Source organism: Dichotomopilus funicola (genome assembly GCF_033296635.1).
Source record: "Dichotomopilus funicola strain CBS 141.50 unplaced genomic scaffold C8A04scaffold_2, whole genome shotgun sequence".
NCBI classification, from domain to species: Eukaryota; Fungi; Ascomycota; class Sordariomycetes; order Sordariales; family Chaetomiaceae; genus Dichotomopilus; species Dichotomopilus funicola.
This window is the reverse complement of record NW_026944023.1, coordinates 713,494-737,349: the sequence shown is the minus strand read 5'-3', so window position 1 is coordinate 737,349 and position 23,856 is coordinate 713,494. Positions and strand designations below refer to the sequence as shown.

Below are 23,856 nucleotides of genomic sequence, written 5' to 3'. Positions count from 1 at the left end.
AGTCGACGTTTATGAAAGCCCGAGCTATGCGCTACATATGTATACAATAAAAAGACCGCCATGATTTCCCATAAACCAGACCATCCATCCTGCCAGTTCCCGTTTACTAAACCGCATTGTTATACTTAAGAGATATCCGCCCAAACTGTCCGTTACCCCCCGCGTTTTGCCGCCCCATACCTATATTAATACCGGTTTTGAAGTGTGTCAATTTTGGGCAAAAGCGAAAGCTCATAATCCGTTCCGAAAGACCCCCTCCTCACCATCGAAAACTGGCCAAACCTCCCGAGCTCTTTCCGGTTTTCATTTTCCTATATCGTTTCTTAATCCCGCGAACCTGATTGTCCTCCATTTTCTTGCCCATCCGCCGTACCATAACTTCGGCTTTGCCCACCAGTACCAGCCGACCTCTTCGCCCGGCCGGTAATATCCCCCCACGTAGCCCCAAACCTCCGGCCGGTGCTTGCCAACAACCCTTCCTCCTCATCTACCTCGGCCTCCTCATCCAGTTCACTAACATCCAGACGCGGTGTACGGAACAAACTGGTAATAAAGACGACCAAAAACACCGCCAAAAACGCAAACTGTGCCCAGAAATCGACGGCGCCAAACACCGGCCAGTTGAGCGTCACACGGTTGAGGAAGGTCGACATAACGGTCGGTGTGCACACGTCCTTAGCAGCCGGCTCGCTAAACGCCTCGGAACAGGGTCGCACCATGTCACGATGCTCGCGGCAATCGGGCTGCTTGCCCGGGTGGCGCGGCGGGTTAACACAAAAGGTCTGCGTGCCGTAGATGGCGTACTGAGGGGCGACGACCATGGCAACGGCGTAGTTGATGGCGAGGACCATGAGCGCCAGCAGCACCGTGGCGATGAGAAGGGCCTGCGGTGCGGTGCGGCCTTTCTTGATTTGGAAAATCCGCACCCACAGGAAGCGGATACCGATGGTGGCGAGTCCGGTGATGGAGCTGCTGAAGAAGAAGAGGATCAGGAGCGCCATGAGGATGTAGTCGACGGGGAAAGCTTTGGCGGACTGGACAAAGACCCAGTTGATGGGCTGAAAGACGTTCAGGTGGCCAAGGATGTACCCGCAGTGCTGTTTACAGACTGAGTTTGCAGCCTTGTCAATGCCGCTGATGAGCATGGACACCCAGACGAGGATGGATAGCAGAAGCAGAAAGATGCCACCCAGGAGTTTCAATGGCCTGAAAATGGCTTCAATCTTGGTCCAGATTCGGTAAATCGTGCTGCGGCCGTCGCCACGCGCTTCGGCCGCCAGCCGTTCGCGGCGCACCAGCGTTCGCTCCTCACGCAACAACGCGTCCAGCTCCCGCCTGTCCTTCTGAGACAAGCCTTCAGGCCGGCCAGTGTTACGTATCTCCAGCTGTCTCTGAAGCTCGCGGTTGTGCTCCAGGTCCGACGCAGTTGTTGCCGAGAGCTGCGGGGCGGAAACAGATGGGGCAGATTTGATAAAAGACACGGGAAGTAGAGCCAAACCGGCACCCGTGTAGAAGGTATAGAGCAAAGTTCCCAGGGTAATGAGAAGACCGATGCCGAACGTCAGCGCCTTCTCCCCATTGTTAGCCCCCAACAAGCGCTTGAAGTAGTCCAAGTCCATGTGTTTTCCGGGATTGTTGTTGCCGGCGGCGGGCACAAAGAAGCCAATGAGGAAGAGAGCCACGACAAGGAACACGAATCCAAGCGTGTACTTCAATGCGTGCCAAAGGCGAGAGCCCGGGCTGCTGGTGCCTTCTTCTTCTTCCACTTCGTCATATTCCTCGTACCAGAAATAGGTGAAGGGGATAACGAGCAGACATAGTAGAGCATCGAGGGTGTAAAGCGTGTAATACACAATCTTAAGTGTTAGAAGGATGCCGTCAATCCGACCAGGCGTGGCCCAATCTTTCTTTGCGCCGAGGTGGACGGACGAAGTCGACGAGACGAGCGCGATGTCGACGGGGAGAAGGAAAACAGTCGCGAGCAGCGCGGTAAGGCTTAAAATCGAAACGAGGCTGACGGCGATGGATCGATCGTGGGGCGTCTGCCAGGTAAGTATGGTGATGACGGCGACGAGCAGGACCAGGGCAACGGCCACGCCGTACGCGACCCAGATTAGACTGGTCTGTAGCAGACCTGCCGGTGCCATTGTGAGATGTAATGTCGTTTTTCTACGCTGCGTACGAGCTGAATAATGCAGCGGCAGCTCCGTCCGCAAAGGCCGTCGAGCGAAATACTGAAGTGAGGGGGCGGCTTCAAAACGCAAGTCGTTGATGCGAGGTCATCGTGCACGAACCGTCGAGGAGTTCGCGGCGGGCAGTTGGCTGGGAGCTCAGGAAGCTGTGACGCAATGCTGCATGCATGAAGTCAATGCTGACCCAATGCGGCGGCCAAATCCCTGTTATCGTTACATACGGGACAAACGATCCCACGTCATACATTTCAGAAACGGTGCTATTGTAACATACGGTACGTTACCGCCGCGCCAAATGTAGGCTGGAACCTCCCTTTTTGTTTCGCAACCGGATCTTTGGACCTCCGGTCAACATTGCTGGACGGCCAACACATCACAGCTAAGCCGATATTTCTCGAAGATTGCGTGAATCTCAACCGGTTCCGGTCAATTGTTTCAGCCACGAAGTTGCAACACTTTTTACCGACTTCTGAGAAGGAACGCGCTTCAAAAAGAATGTGTCGCGATGAGTTCGTCAGCCCCAAAGGCGGATAGGTGAGAGGACGTGATTTGCCAGAGAAACGGGCATCAACTCGACATTAACAAAATTTGCTCGACCGTGGGCGGGGGAGCCGGCTCACTTCGCTTTCTAAAAAGTGACAATCAGGTACGCAGTACGACTCTCCTGAACCAGCCCCCGGAAGCGGCCGGGAATATGAGCGAGACACGGCTCAGAAGATGAGACCGGGAGTCGGAGTTTCTTGACAGAGCCCTGGCGATCGGTTGGTCCCGGACGCCACCATCCTACCCGTGGGGGTTTCTGTGGTTCTTGAAGATATTCGTATCGTACACTACACTCCTTCGTACTCAGGTCGGGATTCATCCTAGACATTGACTAGTTCCTCACTACACCTGATCAAGTGTATGTGGTTCCTGCGTACACTAGTAGTCAAGGGGGAGCTCGCATTTCAACGAAGGACATCATCCAATCCACTCGCGGCGTTTTGGGGCCGCTCGAAAATGGACCCCTGGAGGAGCCCTGATTCACCTTGGGATCGTGAGCCGGCAAGTTCCCGCTCGGAAATCGGCATGCCTCCTCGGGATATCGATGGATTCCCCTGTCGTCACCCCACTGACGCGATGCCATACCCCACGAGTTACGAGTCACGCGTGACGGGTGGGTGAGTGCTCCCTTTGTCGCCAATTTCACAGCTTGCGTTGGGTTTGCGTTGAGTTGAGAAGCCCTGGTATCCTGGGGAATATCGTTCCGGAATGGGGATAGATTCGAGGACACTAAGTGGGTCGGAGTCCGGGGCATCTGGAGGATGCGATGTGATGTGCATCTCGGAAACACGGTCGGGACCAGCCTTGCTTCTCAAGGGAAGGGGCGCCACTCAGCCCAACAAGAACAGAGTACTGGTTATCAGGTCGATGAGCAGCCCATGGATTCAATGTTCTCTCTTCTTCACGCGTAGGGGAAGAAACACAGGTCGAGGACATAAAACATGATTACGTGAATCCCATCCGAGAAGGAACGGGCAGGCTGTTTTAGAGATGCGGAACGAGACGGCACTACGCCTGATGCCGGCAGATCGACCTCCTTTCCGAACAGGGGAGCCCGGGTGACCGCTATCGCAATAAAACCTAGCACATGGCAACAAGGACGGGCCAAGAACGCCCGTGGCAGCCATCAGCGGCACTGGCCGCTCCGGTATATGGGGCATCTATCTCCCGCCCGTGCGTCCAGGAGGGGGGCTGATCCGGCACCATCGCTCTGCTCGAGGAGGGTCGCCCACAACATCGACAACCTCACCGCGCGTGCGGGGGGGACCGCGATAATCAACGATGCCGGCGGTGCTGATTCCTGAGCACGCTGGCTCCGTTGAGTCGAAGCAGTCGTTGGTCATTGTCATCTCTGCCACTTTTCTTGCGCTGTCGACGCTAGCCGTTCTTTTACGAATATACACCCGGATTTATATCCTCGAGCTTCCCGGATCTGACGATTGGCTCGTCGTTGTTGCACTCGTATGGCCCTCTACCCGCCGTCCCTCTAGCCTTGTATTTTCGGTGGATGCTGACGGATCGTTGCAGTTTCTCGCCCTCGGGACTTCGATTGAGGCGGTGCTAGGTAATTATTTCCTCCAGTGCTCCGCGTGGGATAACGACGAGAAATGGGAGAGCATGGCGCCAAAAAAACGGAATGACAAAAGAAGGCTGACTTGACTCTATCAGAACTTCACTGGGGCATGGGACTACACGTGTGGCTTGTGACTGAGGAGATGGTTCGACAACAGATGAGGGTACGTGTCTCTTTCCTCCATCCTGCCCGCCACGCAGGACGCATCGTGCAATTTGGCTGAGACTAACTCTGTAGGCACTGTATGCCTCCGTCCTCAATTACAACCTCGCGAGCAATGTCGTCAAGATGTCCTTCCTTCTCCAGTACCGGCGCATCTTTGCCAGCAGCAGCCCTACCGCCGACCGAGTATGCCGCTGGCTCTTCTCCTTCGTTCTCTTTTGGGCTGTCCTACAAGCCGTCCTACTTGGGATTTGCTGCATCCCAATCACCGCATTCGTTCCCAGCATGACCGGCAAGTGTCTCGATACCTTGCCGGTCTGGTACTTCTCGTCCGTCCTGAACATCGCCATCGACTTTCTCATTTTTGCCGTGCCGTTACCCTGCGTTTATGGCATGACTATGCACTCGAACCAGAAAATGATGATATTTTCTGTCTTCTGCTTGGGCTTCTTGTAAGCGGCCTTCCCTTGCCCCGATGCGACCTCCAATTGACTCACCAATCTTATTTAGTACCTGTATAATTTCCGTCATTCGACTTTCCTATCTTCCCAAGGCCACCAACCAGGATGACCCGTCCTGGAACAAGTACGTCGAGTTCCGAGCTGCCTCACCTCCATGATCCCCTGCAGAGTTTCCGTGGACCGCGCTTTTTGTGTGAAGATGACATAGCTAACCATTTGACGCAGCGTGGACTTGTCCGTCTGGTCCATCGTCGAACTCAACTGCGGCATATTGTGCGCCTCTCTCCAAACACTGCGCCCACTCGTATGTCGATTCATACCCAGCTTCGCATCATCGGCCTCGGCGAACGGCGAACGGGTCTGCCGACGGCTGCCAGAAGTCCGAGAGACAGTCCAGCACCAATCATCCCCGTCGTTATCTCATCTTGAGGGTGGTCGCATCGAGATTATCAAGTGTCCATTCACTCAGGTCCCTCCTGGGAGAAAGTGGAAAGAAGCAGACGGGAGAAGGCTTAACGTACGCCAGTAGTAATTAACGTAATATAATGACAATACACTTCTAATATTTACACCCCTTGAGTTGGTCTCTTAGGTTTTTCCTCAAAAAAGTAACCTGTTGAAACTGCACAACCCGGCAATACCAGTCATAGCGGGCAAGCATGGGAAAATGGACCAGAAGTGGCATGTTTTCTGTTAACTGAGTTGATGGTCCCCATGGACGAAGTGCATGTTAACATGAATTGGTAATTACAGTACAGGCTCGTACATGTACCGAGTGCACAGTGGGGTGGGTCAGAGTTGCTGTGAATGGACCGAGCTTCCCTGGCTTGGGCCCAGCAAATTTCGCGGGGCGTTTGAAGCGCGTCTCCCCAGACAACGGCCAATTGCTGGCTTGGAAGCTCGCCCAAAGCTTCGACCGCACCGACGTCTTCACAGCTTAGCCAGCATCACATCTTCGGTTCCAAAACTCAAGATATGCCGATGAGGTACGCACCATGCAGTGCTATACAGAGCTGACGCCGCCTACGGCAGTCACGCATTCGGCAACACTGCATTTCATCCCCGGACAAGGCACCAACCTCGTTGTCGCCAAGTCTTCCTTTCTTCAGATCTTCAGGACAAAGCTCGTCGCAGTCGAGACCGACACATTATCGCAAGGTACCGGACAGAAAGCCCGTAATGCGGCCCGATACGAAAGCCGAGTAGCCAACGATGACGACGGCCTCGAAGCATCCTTCCTCGGCGGTGATAGTCTCGCTGCGCGGACCGACCGCACCAACAACACGAGGCTCGTCCTCGCTTCAGAGATTCCGCTCGCCGGCACGGTAACAGGATTGGCAAGGATCAAGACTCCAAATGCGCGCCACGGATGCGACTCGCTCCTGATCGCGTTCAAGGACGCCAAGCTCAGTCTCGTCGAATGGGACGCAGAGCGGCACACACTTTCGACGGTATCGATCCATTACTATGAGCAGGAAGAGCTTCAAGGGAGCCCCTGGGCTGCACCATTGAGCCACTATGCCAACTTTCTGGCGGCGGACCCTGGAAGTAGATGCGCGGCGCTCAAGTTTGGGGCTAGGAACTTGGCCATCCTGCCCTTTAGGCAGGCCGACGAGGACATTGACATGGACGATTGGGATGAGGGGCTCGACGGTCCGCGGCCGGCTAAGGGCCCGTCGAGCGCCGTCATAAATGGAGCTAGCAACATAGAAGACACACCATATTCACCGTCATTTGTCCTCCGACTCTCCAATCTTGACCCAAGCCTGCTCCATCCTGTGCACCTAGCCTTCCTGCACGAGTACCGAGAGCCCACCTTTGGCATTCTCGCCTCTACCGTCAGTGCCTCAAACTCGCTCGGCCGCAAGGACCACTACGTCTACATGGTCTTCACACTCGACCTCCAGCAAAAAGCATCCACTACCATCCTGTCAGTTAGCGGGCTGCCTCAGGACCTTTTCCGGGTAGTACCTCTACCGGCCCCCGTGGGCGGAGCCCTACTCGTGGGCGCCAACGAGCTAGTTCACATCGACCAGTCGGGCAAGCCCAACGGCGTAGCTGTCAACCCCATGGCCAAGCAGTGCACCTCCTTCAGCCTCGTTGATCAATCTCATCTTAACCTGCGCCTCGAAGGCTGCGCTATCGACGTTCTGACAGCCGATCTCGGCGAGCTTCTCATCATCCTCAACGACGGCCAGATGGCGGCGGTCACCTTCCGAATCGACGGCCGCACGGTATCTGGGTTACAGCTCAAAGTACTACCCGCGTCCTCCGGGGGTTCCATCGTGCCCGGTCGGGTGTCGACCGTCTCGCGGATTGGTCGAAATGCCATGTTTGCCGGGCTGGAGGAGGGCGACTCTCTTCTTTTTGGTTGGGGTAAGAAGCAGGCCCAAGGTGGGCGGCGAAAAGGGAGAGCGAAGGATATTTCTTTAGACCCTGGGGTTGGCGACGGGGATCTTGCGGAGGAAGACGAGGAGGACGAGGACGATTTGTATGGCGAAGAGTCCAGTCCTCGACATCAGCCTTTGTCTGCGGTGAACAGCCTCCTGAGCGGAGACGTCAGCTTCCGGATCCACGATCGCCTCATCAACGTCGGTCCCGTTCAGGCGCTGACATACAGCCAACCCGCTTGGCTCGCGGGGAGCGAAGAAGAGCGAAATTCGTCCGGCGTCCACAGCGACTTGCAGTTAGTTGCCGCCGTTGGTCGAGATAAGTCGGCCTGTCTCGCAACCATGAGTTTGGCGATCCAGCCTAAAGTCATTGGGCGATTCGACTTTCCCGAGGCACGCGGCTTCTGGACCATGTTCGTTAAGAAGCCGGTTCCCAAATCACTGCAGGGTGACAAAGGGGGGAATTCGCTAGGGAAAGACTACGACATGCCTGACCAGTACGACAAATTCATGATTGTCGGAAAGGTAGACCTGGACGGGTACGAGAAGTCAGATGTGTATGCCTTGACCGCAGCCGGATTTGAGAGTCTTGGTGGCACTGAGTTTGATCCCGCAGCCGGCATTACTATTGAGGCGGGAACCATGGGGAAAAGCAGCAGGATCATTCAGATTCTCAAGTCTGAAGTCCGATGCTATGACGGAGGTATGTTGGAGGCGTAAACGATGGCTCGGACCCATGCTTACGACGTGTTGCTAACCCTGTGGTTTGATACTTCTTTCTCCATTAGATTTTGGTCTCAGTCAAATTGTTCCAATGCTCGATGAAGAGACCGGGGCGGAGCCTCGAGCCATCGCGGCAAGCATTGCAGACCCATTCCTCCTTATTATCCGGGATGATACTAGTGCTTTCATTGCCCAAATCGACAACAACAACGAGCTCGAGGAGCTCGAAAAAGAGGACCAAAACCTCGTCACGACCAAATGGCTCACCGGCTGCTTATATGCAGACACCACTGGCGCCTTTTCCGAAGAAACTGCTACCAAGGGGCCGAAACCAACGCATAGCATTCTTATGTTTCTGCTAAGTGCAAGCGGTGCACTTTATGTTAGTTTTGCCCTCGTTCCCATGCAGAAATATCGCTGGTTCTAACCTCAAAGCGCAGATATATCGACTCCCTGACTTATCAAAGCCAATTTATGTTGCCCAAGGGCTGTCGTACATCCCGCCAGGCCTCTCCGCCGACTACGCCGCGAGAAAAGGGACGGCAAAGGAGACGATTGCTGAGATTATCGTAGCTGAGCTGGGAGACACGACCCATAAATCTCCATACCTAATCGTGCGTTACCTCCGATTATCCCGTTATTTCTTTCTCTAGCTAGGATCACTAATCGAGTGCAGCTTCGTCATGCCAACGATGACTTGACCCTTTACCAGCCCTTCCGCTACAAGGCAGGGCCAGATTCGGAGTTTTCCAAGACGTTGTTCTTTCAAAAGCTCCCCAATGCGGCATTTGCCAAAAGCCCTGAGGAAGCGGATGAGGACGAGGCCACACACCAGCCCCGGTTCCTCTCCATGCGGAGGTGCAATAACGTTGGAGGGTACAGCACCGTGTTTCTTCCAGGGGCGTCCCCTAGCTTCATCATTAAGTCATCGAAGTCGTCCCCGAGGGTGTTGCCGTTGCAGGGAACAGGCGTGATCGCGATGAGTCCTTTCCACACCGAGGGGTGTGACCACGGCTTCATTTACGCAGATTCTCACCATGTCGCTCGGGTTACCCAGCTGCCGCAAGACGTTAGCTATGCGGAGACCGGATTGGCGGTCAAGAAGATATCCATCGGAGAAGATGTTGCGGCCGTGGCGTATCACTCACCGACACAGAGCTACGTTGTGGGTTGCAACGGCGCCGAAGAATTCGAGCTGCCAAAGGACGATGACTATCACAAAGAATGGGCGCGGGAAGCCCTCTCTTTTAAGCCCACTGTCGACCGTGGAACTCTCAGGCTCATAAGCCCTATCACTTGGACCGCTGTCGACTCGGTCCAAATGGAGCCCTGCGAAAGCATCCTCTGCGTGGAGAGCCTCAATCTAGAAGTTTCCGAGTTCACCAACGAGAGGAAACAACTCATCGCTGTTGGCACCGCACTCACTAAGGGCGAAGACCTGCCAACTCGCGGCCGGGTCTACGTGTATGACATCGCGGACGTCATTCCCGAGCCCGGTCGCCCAGAGACCAGCAAGAAGCTAAAACTAGTAGCCAAAGAAGACATCCCGCGAGGCGCAGTCACGGCCTTGTCTGAGATTGGCACACAAGGCCTAATGCTAGTTGCGCAAGGTCAAAAGTGCATGGTGCGTGGTCTCAAGGAAGATGGCACCCTTCTTCCCGTGGCATTCATGGATATGAATTGCTACGTGACCGCGGCGAAGGAGCTGCCAAAGACCGGGCTGTGTCTAATGGCGGACGCGTTCAAGGGCGTGTGGTTTACTGGGTACACGGAGGAGCCGTACAAGATGATCTTGTTCGGCAAGAGCTCAACCAGGTTGGAAGTGCTGAACGCGGATTTTCTGCCTGACGGAAAGGAGCTTTTCATTGTAGCCGCTGATGCTGAAGGCCACATGCACATCCTACAGTTCGATCCCGAGCGTACGTTTGTTCCCTGACACAACCCTATTATTTCTCTTTCTTTTTTTTCTTGACATACTAGATCTAAACTGACACCCCTTTCCAGACCCAAAATCCCTACAAGGCCACCTTCTCTTACACCGTGTCACCTTCAACACTGGCGCCCACCACCCAACCCGATCCCTCCTCCTCCCAGCTTCCACGCCAGCCGATAAGGAGCGCGACCGCGCCCTAGCAACCAAGGCCAAATCGAAACCCAACGGCCATACCAATGGTACCAACCCGGCCGATGACGGCGAAGACGCCGAACCAGCCACCCAGCGCCCGCACCTTCTCCTCCTCGCGTCTCCCACAGGCGCATTCGCCGCCCTACGCCCCCTCTCCGAGTCAGCCTACCGCCGGCTCTCATCCCTCGCGGCGCAGCTCGTTAACTCGTTGCCGCACGCGGCCGGGCTGAACCCGCGCGGCTACCGGCTCGCCAACGCCGACTGTCCGCCGGCGGGCGTCGAGGCGGGGATTGGACGGAGTATTGTGGATGGTGCGGTGTTGGAGCGGTTTATGGAGCTTGGGATGGCGAGGAAGGTGGAGTTGGCGGGGAGGGCTGGATATGCTGGGGTTGGAGAAGTGAGGGCGGAACTGGAAAGTGTATTGGGGCGGGCGGGCATGACGTATTTTTAGATCACGGCGGGGATATGGATAGGAATCATAATAATATTCTGAGGTTTTGAGGGTATACACGGCTATTTAGCATGTGGTGTCTCATTCTCACGGTGTCTTGTCCCTGATTATTGTGACTGTGGCCTGTTCGGTAATGTCACCACTGCGTCGTTTTCCGACGGAGAAAAGGAAGACAGAGAATGTGGAAAGTGGTGGTGAAAAATCATTGCCGTCGTGTCTATTCTGCTCTAAAGCTACCTCAGTGTCAAAGCGAATCATTCCATACTACTCAGATAGCACAGCATCCGCCTTAAAACATAGAAAACTACACAAAAACGTCAAGATACTCGCGGTAAGAAAAGAGAAGGGCACCAAAAATGGGGGTAATGAACACAATCATCAAAACATCAGAACATAATCCATTCCAAATCGCACTTCCCAATCAGTAGTAGCCCGCATAGCCACCCTACTTCTTCCTCAGACTCCCAAACCGCCTCTTCAGCGTCTGCGCCAAATTCTTGCCCCCGGAGCCCGCATTATTCCTTCGCGCAGCGCCCGACGTCCCAGTGCCCCACGCGTCATCTTCATCGTCGCCATAGTCGCCACCTTCCTCACCATCTTCGTCATCGTCGTAATACCCATTGGAACCCCCCATCAACGGGCGAGTCTGCTGTGCGTGGGCAGTAGTAGCAGGGCCGGCACGGTCATTTCTGCCAACGCTAGCGGCGCGGCGGCGGAGGCCGCGTGTCGCTGTTGTGACGGCGGGCTGTTTGGAGGCGTGGGCGTCCCGGGAGGTGGCTGAGGCCGTGGGTTGCATCTCGTAGTAGACCGTTCCGGCCTCTGCGGCATGCGGGGCGGTGGTGGCTTTCTTTTCGCGACGAGCTTGGTCGTAGGAGAAGGCGGGCTCCCCTTTTCCCTTGTAGTCGTCGTCACGGTAGCGCTGGGTTGAATGATGTTAGTTATTTCTATCCTAGCTTGATGGGGAAAGGGATGATATACATACAACGTGGTCCCAGCGCTTGTACGGTCCGCCCTCTGCGTCTTCCTCACGCATAAGGTCGGCGCCTTCCTGGTACTCCATCGTGCGGCCGCCCACGTCCTGCATGCCAGGGGGCACAACAGCGGTGCCTTGGAGCGGCACATGCTTGACAAGTGAGTCTTGGACGTACTCCACCGGGGTTGCCTTGAGGGCTTCCATGTTGGTCTCTTTAACCGCGTCGACAGGGGCGTACTTCTTGTTGAGGTTACGCTCCTTAAGCGTGGCGTCGAAGGGCCCGCCATGATGGTAGGTGGCGCCGGGCACGGGGCCCGTATGATCGAGGGTGTCGATTGGGTCGCTCGGCTGCTGACGGCGGTGGGTGCGCAGATGAGGTGCCCGGTCTGCAGCACGATGCTGTTTGGTGAGCATGGCTAGTGGGCGGTGGGACATGTCGCCTGGATAACGCTCTCGAAGCGAGTTAGCCCGGCGAGGGAAGCCGTTCTCCCCTTGGGTCCCACCTCCGGTGCTAAGTTCCTTTGAAGGCTTGTCGAGAGGACGGCGATGGTTGTCGCCTTGATAGCGTTCAACTAGGGAACTAGCACGAAGCCGGTGGCTAGTCTGGTTTCCTATAGAGGCCATGATGTCTGCGCTAGGCCGAGGAGTGGATATGCTGCTAGCCCTAGTGAGGATGGTGCCTTGGTTCCAACGGGTCGGTTTGGGGGCTGCCGTGTAGAGCGAACGTTTTCGTTCCAGGCCTGCCGGGGGTGGATACTTGGAGCGTGGTGGCGGCGGAGGTGCGGGTAAGGGTTTGTCCTTTACACTGTTGCTACGACTGCGGCTCAAGCTGAGGGAACGAAACAGAAGCGGGAGCTCTTCGCGGCGGCCGTCGATGGAATTCTTTCGGAGACGCCTCTGGCTAGAGGAGTCGCGGGCAGGACTCTCGGGAGATGGCGGAATAGGGAGTGGCTTGTACTGTGGTGCGCACACTTGGTTCGGTTCTGGATCGTAAAGAGGACCTAAGATATATTTAGACGCCTAGGTGAGGGAGGTACAAAGAAGATGTGTTAGTGACGGAGGAAAAGATCAACACTATTTCGTAGCAAAGGGCAAGTTTGGGAACGGAAATATCGGATCTATAGAGTCTATGTATGGAGGTACGTGTACAGGCGATAAGAGAAGGCAGTCGACAGTGCTGAGTGGCAGGTTGGCGAAAGTTCGAGGCCTGGAACTTGGCAGCCGATGCCATGGATGCGGCGGGAAACCTGTGACGCAACCTCAAGGGCGATCGCAGGGGTTCGGCGATCGGCCGCGATCATCCTCGCAGCCGTCGAAATGCTGCTGTCGTAATGGTGGGCCACAACCCGTCGAGTCACCATCTTGGTTGGCTCAGGTGCACAGTTGGATATACCCCGCCGTTCCATGCCTTGGATTTGGCAGAAATGAGAAGCGAAGCCCCAAGCTTTTGGGTATGAAAGGGATCGTGGGTGATGCGTCTCCAAGTCCATTCAAGCCGCATGTGCGGCGGGGTAAGCGCTGTGAGACCTCATGGAAGGCCGCAGCAACCCAGCGTCATCGAATGAGGTGGCTTGACTCCAAGTTTTGTACTGCGCAAAAGGAAAAACAGAAAAAGAAAAAGCCGAAAACAAAGGAAACCGCCCGATGAGAGCGAACCATAAATGTTGGGAAGATTCCATCTGGAGGAAGCCGCACACGCGGGTTTAGGTAGGTATGAAGTGGATTGAGGAATTGGATGCCCAGAGCAAGGGAAAAGGGTTCACTCACCCATTGCTTGTCGGGAAGTCCGTCGTCGGAGCCCCTGTCGCTCATTTTTGTGTAGTGGCGGCGCAATGCCACTGTTAGCGGGTCATCAGTTGAGCGGGGGTCATATCTGTGGGTCATGGTTGAAGTCGGAGTGGGCGGACTGCACGAAACTTTTCGTGATCTTGGACTGGCTGCGTATCGGAAGCTTTGAACTTTGTGGTTGGGTTTCTTCTAAGTTTCACGGTAAAAGGTGTCAAGAAAGAAAGAACTGGAACGGCATTTGGTCAAAACCTCGGGAACCGAGCAGTTTTGTGTGACCGGCCAAAGTGCAGCCAAATTTCCGGGGCAGCAACCGCCTAGGTGGTCGTCCTGTTGCGAAATGGAATCACCCTAATTCCTTCAAGTTTTCTTTCAAGAAGGAAAAAAGCAAGCCGTCATCAATCAAAGAACATCATTTGTGAACAAGGTTTGCCCACTTGCCCGCCCGCTTCGCCTCGTCTTAGTTCGAGGCCGATGTTTTGGTTCCATTCTCACACCGACCCTCATTTTCAGCGTTTCTTTTGGGGCAGGGGATAAAATCGGGTGTAGAAGAACAGCCCGAATCACTGGCCGGCCCTTTTACACGGGCATTCTTGCAGCTCAACCCGCGTTCCCGAGGCCGCAGTATGCATCCATGGATGTAAGGCACTCAGCTGCCCTAGCGATCTGCCCGTAACTGCGTCTTTGCTTGGCGGCTCGGGGTTCAGGGACCTGTTTGCGGCGTTTTACGTCCGCAGCCGTGGATTGGTCAGGTCGTCCGGTGTTCAGCTTTCCCGCCTCAGCACATCAGATTACGACACTAAAACGTGGCTGCGGCAAGGTTTGCGATCGGCCTGAGGTCTGCCCACCGGGCCGGTCTCCACACGGAAACAAAACGAAACAAAAAGACCTGTTCGGAGGGCATCCACAATACCGCCCGTCAGAAGCAGGCCTTATCCGGGCTTGAAACACACGGGGTAATGGCTCTCGTAGACTACGAGTCCGATTCAGAGGGCTCTGCATCGCCGACCGACACTCCTGCAAGGAAGAAGCCAAGAACGGGTTCCCCAGGCCCAAGTGCCGGCCTTGATCCTAGCTCCGGCTCCGGCTCCGGTTCCAGCTCCACTCATGACCCCCTCCGAACGCTGAATGACACAATAGCGACCTCCACAACCACTACCACAACCGCATCATCTCTCCCCCCTCTCCCGGCCTCTTTCCACGACCTCTACGCCTCCACCGTCCGCACCACCACCTACGACGATCCCTCGCTGCACCAAGGCCGCACCCGCCAAAACCCCCACGTCCACGGCCACTGGCCCAGCCACATCTACATCGAATGGCACCCGCCGCGCTCGATTCACGCCTCCCTCTCCGCGCAACTCGCGCGCCTCCAGTCCCAGACAAAGTCGGCAACGGGAGATGACGTCACCAGCTTCCTAACCAGTGGCCTCGCCGCACCTTTGCCGCTGCACATCAGCTTGTCGCAGCCGATTGTGCTCTCGTCGGAGACCAAGGAGGCGTTTCTACGGGATGTCCAGGCCGCGGTGGCGGCGGATGTGCCTGTGTTTGAATTGCGCGGGGATAGGGTAGAGTGGCATCGCACAGTGGAGAGTGGTCGGTCGTTTTTAGTTTTACGGGTGCGGAGTCTAGGCGCTGCTGATGAGGACGAGACCCTGAACTTGAACCCGAACCCGAACCTAAACCCAAACCCGGAATTAACGAGCCTGCTGAAACAGTGCAATGCGGTAGTGGAGAAATATGGGCAGCCAGGACTGTACCAGTGGGCGGAGGAGGAGGGTGGGAAAGAAAGGCGGAAAAGGGGTGTTGGGAACGCATTTCACATCTCTATAGCGTGGTCGTTTGCGGAGCCGACGGAGGAGCTTGTTGACTTGACTCGTCAGGTGTTTGATCATGACATTGGGTCAAGCACGGGTGTCCGAGAGGTGCGTGTTCCCGTTGAAGGGGTCAAGGTTAAAATTGGGAACGTTGTTACCCATGTTCCTCTCGTAAAACCTGGGAGAAGGGGTGGTGCAGAGGGTAGAAGGAATCTACTTGGGTTATGAACCCATAGCAGCGAATAAGGGAATTTGGACGCCACAAACGGCGTGTTGTTTAGGTCCTGTATGTGTAAAGACATATATGTATGTATTTCCTAGGCAGCACTGTGACATCCGACACTAGTCATTGTAGAATTCAAAATGTATCCAATGCATCGCCGTTTTGCGATAAATCGAGGAATAAAAATGGAAAAGAAACAAAACAGTCCGTCTTATGCCAAACGCCAGTAGCGACTCTAATCAACAAAGTCCGCCATGCAACGATGCAATGCTAACCACAAAGAAGAAAGAGAAGGAAAACAACGACGCTCCCTTGCTTGTTTACAACTCATCCACCCGAGCGTAACCCCACGACCGTGGCGAGACGGGTAGGCCGATGTAGAACTGCCAGAGCCGTTTCAACTCGGAGGTGACTATGGCCCACCTAATACGCGCAAAAGGGTCAGCGGGATGTTCTCGAAAACAGAATGTGCTATCTGGGGGAGCTTACACGTGTGATGGAACATGGAACCAACTTCTCACGACGAACTTGAAGGCCCTGATCACATTCTGCAGCTCGTCATCGAATTCCTCTTTGGCAGTCCGGTTTTGATAACCCTCCGCACCGTCGTCCTTTTCGAGAGTTTCGTCCGCTCCAACAGCTGCCGACGGAGCCACCTCGGACGACTCGGGCACAACGGCATGCCGTGGCTTTTTTGCCCAGTCTGGGATCACGTTGACCTTTGTGGCCTCCTTAGGTCGCTCCGCCTCAGCCTTCTCGGCCGCTCGGCCCTGTTCCACCATCTGTCTGAACTGCTGCACAGCACTCAGGCTGCTGCTCAACCGCGCATAAGTGTTGAACAGAGCAACCAGCTCGGTGCGCTTCAGTATCGGGACAGCGGGGTGGTCGTTATTGTCAAACTCGAATAGCACCTTGAGGGCGGTTCCGTAGCCGACTGTCTGAAGCTTACCCCAAAGGCGGCACTTGTCGCAACCTACGCAGTCCATCAAGCGACTGACATTGCGGAAGCGGTTGCGGAAATCTTCCTTCAGAGAAGGGCCTTCGCCGTTCTTGAACATGAGACTCTCGTCGAAAATCTGTGGCACGCTTGCTGCCTTGTCCGTGACGGCCATGACCTTGTCCCTCGTTAAAGTGTCCTGGTCGGAATCGCTCGTGCAAAAGGTATAATCTTGGTGCTCGGAGAGATAGGGCCCAAGCTTGGCAATGGCGCGGGTTAGGAGCGCGTAGTTGAAGTAGAGGTTGCTGATGCGATCCGGAAAGTTGTGTAGCCGGCTCATGTAACACTCAAGATTGGGCTGCCACTCCCCGGTCGTCCGGTCGAGGTAGTCCCAGCAGATGTGCGTGGAGATACTCGCGTGCATGCCCGATATGACGCGGTAGAACACGCGTTTCTCCAAACACTCATCTTCGTGCTCCAGACCCGTCTTCGCAACGAAGGGCGTCAGCGGGTTATGCTGCCGATGTTCCTCCAAAACCTGTTGCCGACCCGCAGCCTCAATCACAGCTCTGAAATCCATGGCGGCCGGGCCCTTAACTGACTTGTCCTTTCCGAGGGACGCCGAGTGCGGAAAGGAGCTCTTCTGGAAGCAGTTCTCCCGGTAAATGGCGTCCCACACTTGCTTCGCCCCGTCACCTGCGTATCCCGTGAAGCGTTCCGGATTGCGCAGCAAGCTGACATAGTCGCCCTTTGAGCTTGCGCTTTCGTCCTCCGGAACGCAGTAGTCTCGCTCATCGCACTCGTCATCGTACTCCACCACGCAGCTCTCCCCGACATCCTCACCCAAGCGTCCCTGCAGCGGCCGGTCGGGCTGCTCCTTCTGCAGGTTCTTGCCAGGATGGTGTGCGCGAGGGCCTTCCAGCTTGCCCAACTCGCTCGCACGCCATACTAATGGAATATCCGCCTCATTGTCCAGTGTCTCGACAGCGCAGGCGATGTTCCCGCACATCCCATTCTCGTCATCCCAAAAGGGGCATTTTTTGTGGAAGAGATTGACTCGGTAATGCGAAAAGAAGTCGGTCGTCTGCGTCAGCTCGTCAAGTGCCGGCTTGACGTTGCGGTTCAGCCGCTCAAGCGTCGAATAGGAAGCGCATGCATCGTGGACGATAGCTTTGGGTGAGATCTGCCAAAGCGAGCCGTTAGAACGAAAGAAGCGAACTTGAGTCGCCGAGGTAACCGTCACTTGGGCGCAATGCGACAGTGCAGCGCCAACAGACGTGTAAACGAGCAATAAACTTAGAAGGGCATACCGCGCAGGCATCTTGTAAAGGAGAACTCGGGTCCGGGTTCTGACATCGGACTTGAGGGGCCCAGAGGGCAAATACCGACAGGTAAAAGAGGCGCGTAGCCGACTTCATAGGGTCGGCTTGGTGGTACGACCTGCCGGTCGTTTAGAATGTGTTGACTTCGGGAGGCCCCGGGGCGAAACTACAGAGGCCAGCTTTTGGCGATGTAAACGAAGCTCTGGTGTGGCCGGGACAATTCCCAAGGCCCGTCCTGAAACGTCGAGGTCGCGGAGATGTGGTCCGAACTTATGGGTGGCGGCCCTTATTATTACAAAGAGGACATTTGGCGATAAGAGCTTATCAAGGCGAGGCCTGCATCGAAAACGGCCCGCAAAACGAAAGTCTTGGCGCTTCTGGAAGCCAATTATCAAAAACGGAATGGACCTTCAGGGGAGAGTCGCGGTATCTTCTCGCGTTTCGCTCTTCAGAATTCGTAGAATTCATCGTGAAGGTGGCTCCGGGTGACGTCGGGCGGCCCCTCATTTATTAACAATCAGCATTGAGGAGATGAGAGGGGGTCGCGACGGGAAGATGAAATGTGTCCAGAACCGAAGACCACTTTCGGATGGTGATTTGCCGACAAAAAGCGACTGCTGCATGCTGATTGCTCGAAATAATCTGGGGGATGTTCCGCTGAACCCGGCGTCGTATTCTCAGTTGCCGTTCCGCTGCGACTCCGATTCCCAAATTGGAATCTTGAATTTACACAGATTGGGAAACCCCTCTCTCCGATGGCCGTTTGTTCCGGTTGTTACTCCAATCCTGCTTGGGAGGGATCAGTAAACTTTGTTTCTTTAAAAATGTGGCTGTGTGTCAAACAGACCAGTCCGGTAACACCGGAGTAGGCATGATGTAAGGTAGTCTCACTAGCATCAATTCCAAAGAATAACGGGACGTCACACTTAGTACCTCTTGAAGCGGTCTTTAGTTGGCCATGGTCTGCTCAAAGGCTGTGGTTATTATTTGTTGATCCTATGGAATAACCAACAAAATCATCATTCAGGCGGGCGTCAATTGCGACTTGCCCTCTCTCGATGCTAACCACACCCCAACGCCAGGCAAACCTTAAGACGGCGTTCAAATTGACCTTCCAATCCACAGTTCGTCACCCACACGACGCAAATACCACCGCCCTTAATGTACCCCGCTGCTGGAAACCAAGCGATGAGAGTGCATTGTGCGAGCTCACCGCCCGCTTCATGCGTTAGTCGAGAAACAACACTCTGACACACGGGTGAGGCGCATTATCCTCCTATCTATCGTGGTGTTGTTCGGCGTGCCCATATAACCCTAGCATTCACAGTGCAGCCAGGCTGCTCATGATGATGCAAGAAAGGAGGCAAACTGAACTCCGATTTAAATGCTTCTCGTCGTCACCTCTATCTCGGCCTGCTTCACTGCGGTGGTTGATAATTCAGGGGGCGCCTTCTGATAGTTAGCGATGGACATGGGCAAGAAGTCGCGAGCGGTATCTTACTTGAAAAGCAGGATATGGGGCTCCGGCTCATGCACCTCATAGTGCTCCCATCCGAGACTCTGCATATACCAAATTAGCACACTTGTCGTGTCGCTTCCCCCTTTGTAGGCAAGCGTACCTGTGTGATTCCCATGGCCCTCCACTCATCCTCCCACAGGAGTTTCAATGTTCCCTTCGATTTGTCGTGGTAGTCGGCCGGAATAAGCTTGAGCATCGCCTTCGGGAGTTGCACATGACGATACTCAAACTCGCTGTCGGAGTACCTAGTATAGGTTAGCGTCAACGGGCCTAGTTATCGCGATGGAGGAGTTTGGAAGTGCACCTGTTGGAATAATGTATGTCGTTGATGAACTCATCCAGTCGCGAACGTTCGTCGTCCGTCAGCGGTCGCGGGACACGGTTGCGGCGGCTGGTGTCAATGCCCATTTGCTCCTGGGTAGCCATCCTCGTCTGTTCACGCTGTTCTGGAAAATCAAGCGACGGATCTTGCGGTGCCTGGGGTTATCTATTCGCTGAGTCGAACCCTGTTTCTGGGCGGGTTTTCAGGATCTGCCCACCGTCGCGCGAGTAGCAGTTGGCGCAGATTGGACCCGCGACAGAATAGGTGCGTGGGGTAACAATGCCCGACCCGGGGGGTCTCGATTTTGAATGAAGGTGCCGGATAATGACGTTTGAATGCGCCGAGCGGAGGTCTCGTTTGCGGCGGAACTAGGTGCGGAAGAATGGTGCGCGATACCGTATTCGCTCGTAGGTAACGGGTGTTGAGAGCGAGAATTCGTTTTCGAGGAGGGGTTGAAGCGTGGGCGAACATAAACAAATGGAATCGTTCGTCCATTTTAGCTCTGCCAGGGCCCCTGCCGCGCCTGCCCGACGCTAAAAACTTTAACCCCACCACAAATCGGGCACGGTCTCCAGAGCGCAAACGGTCGCGTGTGTCGAGCTTCAAACTATTGGATGCAAGGTAAATTTTGTCACGGGGTACTGTGAGGCACAAGGCACTACAAGAGGACTTTATGAGTGACAATATCATCGTCCCGGTTCCGGGAATCAATGCGACAGGAGATGTGTATGATCCGGGATGATTCTAGTGGGTGGCCTCCCCGTGGTAAGAACGGGCACTGCACTTCTAAAGTTGTTTAAAGACCCTGCAGCTACCTAGTTAGAACAAGTCGTTTGTACAGATCCATAACACCTCATTAGCTGTTGAATTGTTCCTCGCCTATTTTCTTAACAACAAACATACACACGGCCAGAGTCACAACACAACAGCCTTGTTCCTGTTGTTCACCCAACCTAGATCCCTTGGCCACACAGTGATTTCCGTGACTTATGGCACTGTTTCACACTGTTTTATGCTTTCCCTCGCATGCCAAGCCGGTTCCCCCTTGCTAAATCGGATTGACCTGCAAAGATGATGCCGGGGAGCACGCTTTGACCCCAACCAACATTTCCATGGGTTGACAACCTTTCTCCTGAACTGCCTCACCCACTGCTCTGGTTCTTTCTCACGTTAGGCCAGCGCGCCCTTGGAACTCGTGTGCTCTAAGTGGCAGCACCTTGACATTGAGGCTAAGCGCCCCGCTCCGTCGGAGCTTTTGCGCCTCTCCGATTCATCCTCGACGCGTCTCGACTCAACACTGGCCCGCGCCTGGACGTCAACGCCCATCGCATCCACATAATTATCCCTCTCCCGACAGACCCAAAAAATTTCCCACTCGCGGCTGAGAAGTGTGGCCACCGTTGGCCAGTGGAAGCGCAATGGACCATAAGCGCAAGGCGAGTCTGTCTGGAGCCGGCGTTGCCGATGGCGATGACCGGGCTTTTAAGAGACAAAGGACACCAGGTGTAAGTCCCAGGGCGCAATTGGAACCCACCCTCCTTATCACCTTCTGCTAGCCTGGGCCTAGATGTTTTGTCACCACTGTTCTCTCAAATCCCACTGGCCGAGCGGCGAGTTTTAACACTTCCCATCACTCCATACAACAACTGGGCTCTCTGAAGTCTATCCCTCCCTTGTCGCATACACATTGGACACGTTCCCCCTCGACTGGCAGCAACCAGGTTGCTAATAGTGGACGCAGCAACCCTCCGACTACAATCTCCTGCAAGGGGAAACACACGAATCTACGACCGCCTATGGACTACACTTTCTTGAAACGATTCGGAGAACGAAGGACAAAAGGTGCGCTTGATCTTGCTTCCCCTCCCGATCTCCATATGGACCGCACTGACCGAATATATCACGGATACAGTGGGCGGCTTGTCGCAAACTACTTCGAAACCCTCATCCCACGGGAGAACAACCAGGAATACTACGAGCGCATTCGCCTGCCCATTTCGTTGAGCATTATTGAGCGAAGACTTCAAAACCAAGAATTCGCGAACCTATCGGAGCTTGAAGCTTACTTCAAGCGCATGGTGATGAATGCGAAAGATTTCTACCCCAAGTCTTCAGAGGTTTTCGAGGACGCCGAACGCGTACGCAAGGCGCTAAGCAATTACATGACAAAAACCAACCCGGCATACAAACTTGTCCATGGCTATAGCTGCCAGGCCACCCCGGTCGATACCGACGGGCAGCCCGAGACCGGTAGTGCTATAGTGCACCAGTCGGCAGTGGAGCAGATGCCGGTGAGTGACGAGGACGCGGAAGGCGAGGAAGATGCGCAAGAGGAGGACGAAGATGCCGAGGGCGACGAAGATGACGATGAAGAAGATGAGAACCCCCGGAAAATTGTGCTCAAGAGGAGGGGCCCTGGCCGGCCAGGCTCCGAGCAGTCAAGGAAGTTGGATAAGAGCGGACGGGTCAAGGCAGACCACGAGTACGAAGGCGTGCCTTATAAAGGACTCTCTTTTCAACAGGCACAAGAGAAAATTGTCGAGGAGTTGATCAGGAAACCAGATGGGTCGTAAGTATCTGTTCTTGTTCGAGTTTTGTGTGGCAAAGGAAGGAACGACAAACTGACCAATGCAGCGACCCATATTTCCTGGACTTTATCAACCTTCCGCCGCGTAGCTACAAAGACTACTTCGCGGTTATCACATCACCTCTGTCTTTGAAAGGTTTACAGAAGCTTGTCAAAGGCATTCATGGTCGACAGCCAGCGACGGGAGTGAGCGACTTCAAAGGTTGGGCGGCATTTGAAGAGAGAGCGAGCCTTCTCTGGACAAACGCACATTTCTACAACGAAGAGGGGAGCGTCATTCACACGTTAGCGACAGAGCTCAAGGTATGACGCCTTAATATGCAGGCAGTATGTCAGAACTGACGCAAAATTTTGCAGAAATGTTTTGAGCGGGAAGTGGGAGAAGCCAAAACCCTTGTGCAGGAGCCACCACAACCAAAAATTAAACTCAAGATGACGCCCGGCCAAGAGACCCCGGTTCCCGGTTCAAAGAAAATTACCATTCATGTTGGAGGGTCTCGTGGCAGTACCGCAGCTTCGCCCGCACCACAAACTGGCCGTTCAATGAGCGATTCGAGCCGCCCCGACGGAATCCTAGATAATAGTCGCAACAATTCGGCGGTCCCGGCCAACACCACCACTGCTAGTTTCCAGGTTGATAACACCAAAACCTTACCCATCGCTGTGGGATCTCCCCACCCTATCGGTGCCGGTCCGATAGCCCAAGGAGGCCCTCAGCCATCCCCGCCCTCTTATGCGCGGCCGAACGACAACACGCAGAGCGTGCCAAATGGCATAAACGGCATCCCGGGTCGCGGTCAAGTCTTTCACCAGCCCAACGGTCAGCCGATACAAAACGGCCACTCACATCCGGCCCCGGCCCCGGCCCCGGCGACAACCCCGATCTACGATTTCAAATACCGCGCCCCTGGTAGAGGTGCGTCACCCCATGACTAGCTCTTGCTCTCCAAGTTGTCATAGAAACGCGCGCCTAGCATCGTAACTAACCTTTTCGCCAGGTCTCGCCGATGCGCTCTTGCCTAGCCTTTTGGTCAGGACACATCCTAGTGTGGTTATGGACCACAAGTTCCGGATGGAATTCCCGGCTCACCCGCGAGAAGCGCACCAGAATCTCACAATGCACCTCCCAGCCAGCTATCACCGACTGCAGCTTATTCCTCGTTTGGCGCCATTTGAGCAACAAGGCCGGCAGTACCGCATGTTTGTGGCCGTCAATGGCCATACGGTCGGTCGGGCGGTCCCGCTGCCTGTTAAGGACGATCCGTTGCCCCCGAACGCGATAGTTTTTGACGCTAACCTTCAGGCTTCTACGAACATCATCGTGGTTACGGTTATCGCTAACTTACCTAAGGGGCAAAAGTTGATGAATGGTGCCGACTGCGAGGTGGAGAAAGTTGTTCTCAACCTCCAACTCCTCCGGTAATACTTACCGGCCACAAGGCTGTTCTCGGAGTTGTCAAGGGGCGTGTTGCCCGAAAATAATGAACGGGCAGGGAACAGTGGGCACGGTAAAATTGCGGTGCCAGTATCTAGGCTTTATGGGTGCTGCGACGATAAGGCGGCGGACTCTGTGGCGGCTAGGACGGCTGGAACTGGCGTTTGGGGATGGGCGGGTTAACCTGTATGTCTCTTTCTTTCTTCTATTAGTCATTGTATGCGCTATGTAAGGGCTTTCGAGCATCTTAGTTCACATAGTCCACCATTGTAGCACAATGGGAGCCACGCGGTTCACTCCGTCCTTCAGCCAATGT

At 54.9% G+C, this 23,856-nt stretch overlaps 7 protein-coding genes across 7 annotated transcripts; 4 read left to right on the top strand and 3 right to left on the bottom strand.

Moving 5' to 3' along the window:
- Nucleotides 1–323: 323 nt before the first annotated feature.
- On the bottom strand, nt 324–2,147 carry C8A04DRAFT_24347 (putative lysosomal cobalamin transporter; the record flags this gene model as incomplete). The annotated part of the gene is made up of 1 exon (XM_062779102.1): nt 324–2,147. One exon carries the CDS (start codon nt 2,145–2,147, stop codon nt 324–326), a length of 1,824 nt encoding a protein of 607 aa, XP_062641165.1.
- Nucleotides 2,148–4,016: 1,869 nt separating this feature from the next.
- On the top strand, nt 4,017–5,089 carry C8A04DRAFT_33899 (uncharacterized protein; the record flags this gene model as incomplete). Its single annotated transcript, XM_062782647.1, has 5 exons — nt 4,017–4,196; nt 4,263–4,299; nt 4,404–4,471; nt 4,546–4,922; nt 4,981–5,089. The coding sequence occupies 5 exons, from the start codon at nt 4,017–4,019 to the stop codon at nt 5,087–5,089; spliced, it is 771 nt and encodes a 256-aa protein (XP_062641164.1).
- An 837-nt stretch (nt 5,090–5,926) lies between these two features.
- Nucleotides 5,927–10,620, top strand: C8A04DRAFT_8843 (CPSF A subunit region-domain-containing protein; the record flags this gene model as incomplete). The annotated part of the gene is made up of 5 exons (XM_062785260.1): nt 5,927–8,024; nt 8,110–8,426; nt 8,485–8,658; nt 8,721–9,963; nt 10,049–10,620. The coding sequence occupies 5 exons, from the start codon at nt 5,927–5,929 to the stop codon at nt 10,618–10,620; spliced, it is 4,404 nt and encodes a 1,467-aa protein (XP_062641163.1).
- A 445-nt stretch (nt 10,621–11,065) lies between these two features.
- On the bottom strand, nt 11,066–13,405 carry C8A04DRAFT_24344 (uncharacterized protein; the record flags this gene model as incomplete). Its single annotated transcript, XM_062779101.1, has 3 exons — nt 11,066–11,539; nt 11,603–12,613; nt 13,361–13,405. 3 exons carry the CDS (start codon nt 13,403–13,405, stop codon nt 11,066–11,068), a joined length of 1,530 nt encoding a protein of 509 aa, XP_062641162.1.
- A 932-nt stretch (nt 13,406–14,337) lies between these two features.
- C8A04DRAFT_24343 (uncharacterized protein) lies at nt 14,338–15,423 on the top strand (the record flags this gene model as incomplete). The annotated part of the gene is made up of 1 exon (XM_062779100.1): nt 14,338–15,423. One exon carries the CDS (start codon nt 14,338–14,340, stop codon nt 15,421–15,423), a length of 1,086 nt encoding a protein of 361 aa, XP_062641161.1.
- A 315-nt stretch (nt 15,424–15,738) lies between these two features.
- C8A04DRAFT_33897 (endoplasmic reticulum Oxidoreductin 1-domain-containing protein) lies at nt 15,739–17,773 on the bottom strand (the record flags this gene model as incomplete). Its single annotated transcript, XM_062782646.1, has 3 exons — nt 15,739–15,841; nt 15,908–17,538; nt 17,666–17,773. The coding sequence occupies 3 exons, from the start codon at nt 17,771–17,773 to the stop codon at nt 15,739–15,741; spliced, it is 1,842 nt and encodes a 613-aa protein (XP_062641160.1).
- Nucleotides 17,774–20,936: 3,163 nt separating this feature from the next.
- On the top strand, nt 20,937–23,528 carry C8A04DRAFT_24341 (uncharacterized protein; the record flags this gene model as incomplete). The annotated part of the gene is made up of 6 exons (XM_062779099.1): nt 20,937–21,023; nt 21,260–21,360; nt 21,431–22,087; nt 22,153–22,408; nt 22,463–23,021; nt 23,104–23,528. 6 exons carry the CDS (start codon nt 20,937–20,939, stop codon nt 23,526–23,528), a joined length of 2,085 nt encoding a protein of 694 aa, XP_062641159.1.
- Nucleotides 23,529–23,856: the final 328 nt, after the last annotated feature.